The following is a 7,020-nucleotide window of genomic DNA, read 5'->3' as shown; positions in this document are numbered from 1 at the left end:
TGCGGGAAAAAACGGAAAAGGGTTCACTCCACATTTTCAACCCCCACCCCCCGGTCGTTTTTGTGTCAGAAGAGCCCACCTATAGCGCCAGGTCCCGTCGGTGGGCTGCCACCTGCACTGAAATCCACCAGATCTGCAAGTGCTTCAGAGGGCGGCGTCCAGCAGGCTCCACGACGAACCGTCCATGGTCTCCTGCTCAGACGCGGCCACCCTGCTGGGAGCCCTGAAGCGCCACGGGTCCGAAAGGCCCAGCGATCAGGATTGAGGCAGGAGGGCACTGGGGGTGCAACTAGTGCTAGAGAACAAAGGTGGCAGCAGAAAATGCCGTCAAGTCACAGCTCACTTCTTTCAACCCGTCGGGTTTTCAAGGCAAGAGACATTCGGAGGGTGGTGGCCACTGTTAGTAGGTGACTAGCCCGAAATCAGGCCGCAACAGGCGTCACGTGGAGGAGTGGAGAATCGAACCTGGTTCTCCTGAGTAGAGCCGGCCGCTCTGAACGACTGAAGCAGGATGGCTCTCACAGGTGGGCATGTGCCGGGAGCAAAGTCCCCTGGGCAAGCAACGGGCCATGCAGACGCTCATGCAGGGCGCCCCGGCCCTTCCAAAGAACAGGCTGCTCAGCCCCAGCCCGCCTGGCTGGCCTCGATGGCCCGCAGCCGCCTCCAGGTGAGGTGCAGTCTTCTGCGGGGCCTCCTCCCCTCCCCTCCCCTCCCTCCCTCCCTCCCTCCGGCCCCCGCCCTCTCCGAAGTGTTACTAATTGAGCCCCCCACCCCCACCCCCACCCCCACCCCGCCCCGTCCTGGCCTTTCAAAAGGCCGCGGCGGCCCCAGCGGAGCCTCAGGCAGCCCTGTCTGCGGCGGACAGTCAGCGTGGGAACGGCCGGGGGCTCGGCCCAGACGGCACCTCCGCCCCGGGGCCGGGCTGCCCAGAGGCACCGGTAGCCGGCAGCCGGTTCCTGGGGGCGGAGAGGACAGGGATTCTCAAGGTCCCGCTGACGCCCCGCGAGCAGGCGGGATGGAGGCACCGTCGGCCGTCTCCTTGCCCGAGGGCTGCCGCAGCCGGCCTTCCGCCGAGGAGCCTCGCCGGGCCCCCTTGGCCGACGCCGAGCCGCACGTCCGGGCGCCCCAACAAGGCGGCCGCTGCCTGCGCTGGGCTTGCCGAGCCTGTCAGAAGCACTCGAGCGTCGGCGAGCGGCGCAAGGCGGCCACGCTGCGCGAGCGGCGCCGCCTGAAGAGGGTCAACCAGGCCTTCGAGGCGCTCAAGCGCTGCACCGCCGCCAGCCCGGCCCAGCGCCTGCCCAAGGTCGAGATCCTGCGCAGCGCCATCCGCCACATCCAGCGCCTCCAGCAGCTGCTGCGCCGCCACGCCCGCCGCCCGCCTGGCCCCGGCTCCCAGCCCGCCAGCCCCTCCTCCAGCTGCTCCGACGGCGCGGTGAGCCCTGCGGCGGGGCGGGGCGGGGCGGGGCGGGGGAGCGGCCAGTGGATCGGTACCAGCCTGAGCTTCCCTGGGCAGTAAGGGTCCGTCGCCGGGGAATGGATGGGCAAAGGGGCTGCCTGGAGAGAGCCTCGGGCTGCCCGCGTCCGAGCCCAGCTTCCTTCTCCCAGGCATCCTCCTCGGGATCTGGTGAAAGGGGCATTCACCTTCCCATTTCACAGCTGAGCTAAGAGGCTGAGGGTGACAGAAAGGGACTGGCTGGGAGGTCAGTGGGCCTCATTCCCGAGCAAGTGAACTCACCGTGGCTGTGGAAAGCTGCCTCCTGGGTTCGAATGCCTGAGCAAGGCCCTGAACCCACACTCTCTGTTCAAGACACCAGGCCCGGGCCCCAGATAGGGATCAAGGGAACAATCTTCAAACTCCTACTCAAGTCTGTTCAGTGGGGCTGCAGCTGCCAACTCTAGGGTTGGAAAATTATGAGGGTGGGGGGCGGGGAGGCAGCAGGGTACAGTGCCATATGGCCCTCCCTTCAAAGCTGCCATATTCTCTAGGGAAGCTGATTTTTGTTGTCTGAGGAACAGTTGGGATTCCAGGAGATCTCCAGGTCTGACCTGGAGGTTGGCAATCCTAGTTTATTCTCAGCAAAGTGTGAGTAGGGTTGCACTTGTCCTTCATCCAGTTGGGCCTACTTTAAAATCAATGAAGATGCTTTCTGAGAAAAAGTACATTAAATGTATATTAATGGTGCCTATTTGAAGAGCACCCCCAGTCTAGGAATGTGTTTGTAAATTGTCTTCATCTGCCACCAGCTGACAAAGAGCTGCCTGTGCTTCAAATACTTGCAACTTTTAACAATGACTAGAGTGAATCCAAAGAAAACTCTTCCTGCCAAAGTATACCACAGAAGGTCAAAGATGTAAACTGGCCATTTACTTGGAAGTAAACAGCACCACACCCAGCAGGAATGATTTCCTAGTCAGTAGCATTGTCCTGAATTGAGCACATCATGGACCGCAGAAGTCCAAGCTGACCCTCAAAGAAGGAAATCTTTAAATTAAAGAAAGCCATATGATTCAAAGCACTCTCATTTGGAAGAAATGCTGATAACAGTGCCATTAAATGGCCTACCAATGCAGTCCAGAGCGTGTGTAGAAGGTTTCACTGAATCCAAAGGGATTTACTCCCTTGTCAATATGTTTAGGATTGCATCTCTAGTCTGTTAAATTAGAGCAGTTAGTTGGACACCCAGATCTTTCAATGATGTTGCTTTGAAGTTTGTTGAAATCACTGGGGTTTCCTGACCACATGTTTGGGATCAAAGTGTGAGACCTTTGTATTCCAAGTCATCTGAGCTAATTAGTTCATAATGGGAGCTTTGCAATGGACTTGCTTGGATGAACTGTCTTCTTGAAAGCCATGGCTGTTACTGCTTTACACTGTGGAACACCAATTTGGATTCAGAGTATTGTCTTTCCAAACAGCTCCAAGAGTCTGTTGCTGCAATTTGTTTGTGTGTAAAAGGGCATTCTAGAGGGCTTCTCGTAGATGCTTTTTTGAAAAGGACGAAAACTAAACAACAGTGGAAACGCCTCTGCCCCTCTCCCTATCCCCAGCCTGCTAACTGAGATGAAACATTTGTTTCTCCTCGGCATTGATTCTGTGCTGATGGAGAAAACACACCCGCATACACAGGCACAGTGCTGGGGGCCCTTGTTGCAGCCACATTCTTTTTGCACAGCATTTGGTCCTGATGGACATGCCAGGCTTTGATGCACTTGCTTGAAGCCATGGGAAAGTATTCTTTCCCTGCTTGGCTCCTGCTCCAATCCATTCTTCATGGTCAGCCCGATGCTCCTCAGATGCTTTGGCCTTGGTTCGCCTTCCTTCCCTTCACTCTGCCAACAAGAAGAGCCAGAACAGACACCAAAGGGGATGGCTTCTCAGGAGGTCAGCCTAGAAATTGTGCACAATGTCTAGCTTGCACCAATCCACTATAGCGACATCAGTTAGAAATAAAACTGGTCCCTATCCTGTGATAGCTGGAATAACTAAGTGGAATTATTTATTTATGTATAGAATCACATAATGGCAGATGGATTAATTCCTGGTTGCCCTAAATGCATTTAAAATGTGTTCCTATACTTACTGCAGCAGTGGATTGCAACTGCATTACATATTTAAGTAGACTTTTTGCTCAGCACCCTAGAAGATGCTCAAAACAGAGATTTCTAAATTCCAGACCTTGAGTATGTAATGAAATAATGATTGTATCTCTATGTGTGAAGTGCCATGGGAGTCATCATAAACCAGGGATTGGGAACAGAATGTTTTAAAGTCAGGTGGTGCTGTATACGAAGGAGGTCCATTGACTCTAGTTTTAGAAGCAAATCTCTGAAATATCATTATTTAGCTTTCCGCTAACCCGTCCATGTAAGATCCATAAAATCCAGACTGCTATGCTGCAGTCAGAAAACAAGACTTCATTAGAAAGGTGGTAGAGCTGATAATTATTGCATAACTCAGGCTAAGCAAGCCCCACAAATTCTATGTGTGCTATGCACTCTCAAGTCACTTCCAACTTATGGTGACCCTATGAATCAATCACTTGCAAAACGTCCCACAGGTTTGCTCGTGTCTGGCAAACTGAAGGGGTGGCTGCCTTCATTGAGTCAATCTATCTCATGTTAAATCTTCTTTTCTTATTGTCTTCAACTTTTCCTGCCCTGTAGAATACAAAAGCAAACTTCCCTCCCCCCATCTGAGTAATGACTAACCACCTTAGCCAGGAAGAGAATACATTTTGACTCCACAAATAGCAATCTCTCAGACATGGAGCCAAGTCCACGTACCAAGTTTTTTTTCCACATAGGATAGGTATATGAAGGTTTGCAGATACACATCTCTCCAAGCTTTATGTGTTGGGTTAGAATATCACTTTGTCCATAGTGGCTCAGACTAAATGTAACTGAATGAATAGCTCTCCTACCAATCGTGACAAACTTCCCACCTCTCTGTTTCAGGCTGAAAGTAGCAGCCCCATGTGGTCCAGGAGAAACAGCTCTTTTGACAATGCCTACTGCTCTGATTTCCACAATGGTAAGGTTTGAGGTCCTTCCTAGCCCCAGGCCACATCAAATCAGATTATTTCTGTCTGTGAAATTCAGCAACCACTTGATCCCAGAGCAGTTGTCCACAGACCTTTGAAAGCTCTCATTTCATTTTATTTGTGAAATATTTCCCATTAAAAATGCCCAGGGTGGTAGACAAAACAAAATATGCAACAATTGAATGTCGCCGCTTTCCACTGAATGCCATTTCTTTCTTCCCTTTCCCAGCCTATTCCTCGGATGCAAGCATGGCTCTGTCCAGCCTGGATTGTTTGTCTAGCATAGTGGATCGAATCTCTTCCTCGGCTCAGCCTGGGTTGCTCTTGCAGGATGTGGCTTCCCTGTCTCCCAGTGCCAGCCCCGAATCCCACCCTGACACTCCAGAGACCCCTCATTCCAGGCTCATCTATCACGTACTATGACCTGCCTGAGACTTTAACCTAATTTGGAGGATGTTTGGGCCTGTCACGGCACTCCCAGCGGCTACATGCAGAGAGTTCTCCACTGAAATGCGAGGTCCTTGGAATGCCACTGCCCCACAAATATGTACATAGGACAGAAGTCACTTTAAATGGTGTACATTTGTGAATAGATGTTTACAAGGGGATTAAAATGTATTTAATCAAGCCTCCATATTTTAATATTATATACTATAAATATATGTTGGTTTAAAATCATATCACACTAAACTCTTAGTTATCATACATTTGGAAGTAATATACCCAGAAGTAGCTCAGATATGAATTTGTTTTTGAGATTCTCTACCCCCACGAGGCTAAACTATGTTATGTGTATTTTTATCTTTTAATAAAGATTGGTTGTGCTAGATTATTATCTTTCTCCACCTAAGAATAGTGCATGGGAGCCAGGCAAGGCAAGTTTGGGGACACTAGTTGGGACCTGACAATGCACTGCCAGTTGTTTTATCATTACACTTTTACACTGGGTGTACCTTCTTTTACACTGGGTGTACCTTCTTTTTACACTGGGTGTACCTTCACTGTGGAGGAACATGAGGTGAGGCAAGTTTTGAGGGCTGTGAATCCAAGGAAGGCTGCTGGACCGGGATGGGCCATTCCGATTAGGGATTGTTAAAGGAATCGGCTAATAACTTGGCTGGTGTTTTTTTACTGGGATCTTTAATCGATCTCTATCCCAGTCCACCATCCCATCTTGTTTGAAAGCTTCCACCATTGTTCCACTACCAAAGAGATTTCCTGCTGACAATCTTCAGGATTATAGACCAGTGGCACTCCCCCCCATCATCATGAAGTGTTTTTGAAAAACTGGTCATAGGAAGCATATTAGTTCTTATATTCCAGAGATACATTTGACCAGCAATCCCAGTTAGCATATCGGACTAATAGATCTACAGGAGGCATACATTGCCATTAGCCTCCACACTGCTTTGTAGCATCCTGGAACATCAGGAATTATGCGTGAATGCTTTTGCGGACTTTAGTTTCATATTTAATACAATCTAAGCCACAAAGACTGGTGGCCGAAGGCTTCGTGGATGCTTGGACTCTCACATTCAATCTGTTTGTGGATTAAGGGACTTGCTTGCTTGTCTGGGCGTTCCCAGAGGGGTTAGACTGGGAAATCCGGGTTTCCCTCAGTTCTTACTCTAAATATACAGAGGCATACAGGGCTATGTGTTGAGTCCTTTGCTGTTCACCCTTCCCATACATATGACTGTACTCCTGTCTATCATAGGTAACACCATTATCAATTTTGCTGATGAAGCACCTGCTTGGGTGTTGGAGCTTTCTATTTCTCTGGAGAGGGATGGAGTCTGCCCTATCGAGAATGAAGTGGACTGACTTCTCTCCTGGTGCAGGGAAAATCAACCTGGTTCTTAACACTAACAGAGACAAAGGGGAGCTCATAGTGGACTATAGAAGGAATAGCTCAGAAATTCAGCCCCTTGACTATAAATGGAGATCAAAATTGGAGGCCCGGTGTGGCTAGTTTTAGAATTTCTGGGAACGTTATGATTAAAGAGGACTTGACCTGCAAGCATTACAGACTGCCATAGGTGGTTAAGAAAGCCCAGCAAGAGACTGTACTTTCTGGAAGACTTTTAAGGAAGCAACAACTAAGATGGAAAACTTCTGGTGTCCTTTTTTACCGCTGTGCTATAGAGTCAATGTCTTAGCCTACTGCATCTGTGTATGGTTACTCCAGTTGCACAGTGTGAATAGGAAAAGCGGCTCAAAGAGGTGATCACTACTGCACAAGGGATTATCGGCTGCCCTCTTCCCTCCTTGGAAGAAATCTACATAATTCCAGAAGCCTAAATAAAGCCCAAAATATTCCTGAGGGATTCACGTCTCATCCAGCACACTCTCTTTTCAAAGCTGTTTACCATCTGGCAGGCGATACAGGGCTCTCAGAACTAGGACAAAGAGGCTTAGAGACAGCTTCTACTCTAGAGCTGTGGCTATGCTAAGCTCCGCTGCTTCATATTGATGTATT

General features: G+C 49.8%; 1 protein-coding gene across 2 annotated transcripts; it reads left to right on the top strand.

The window, feature by feature from the left end:
• On the top strand, positions 1-5,494 carry LOC125435706 (myogenic factor 5-like). 2 transcript variants are annotated; one of them, XM_048502024.1, is made up of 3 exons: positions 1-1,432; positions 4,456-4,531; positions 4,771-5,494. In XM_048502024.1, exons 1-3 carry the CDS (start codon positions 512-514, stop codon positions 4,962-4,964), a joined length of 1,191 nt encoding a protein of 396 aa, XP_048357981.1. In that variant the 5' UTR covers positions 1-511; the 3' UTR covers positions 4,965-5,494. The 2 variants fall into 2 exon arrangements, with proteins under 2 accessions (XP_048357981.1, XP_048357983.1); XM_048502026.1 differs by lacking the exon at positions 4,456-4,531.
• Positions 5,495-7,020: the final 1,526 nt, after the last annotated feature.

Source organism: Sphaerodactylus townsendi, linkage group LG06, assembly GCF_021028975.2.
Source record: "Sphaerodactylus townsendi isolate TG3544 linkage group LG06, MPM_Stown_v2.3, whole genome shotgun sequence".
Lineage (NCBI taxonomy): Eukaryota > Metazoa > Chordata > Lepidosauria > Squamata > Sphaerodactylidae > Sphaerodactylus > Sphaerodactylus townsendi.
Note: the sequence above shows the minus strand (reverse complement) of the source record. Positions and strands in the feature narration are given on the sequence as shown.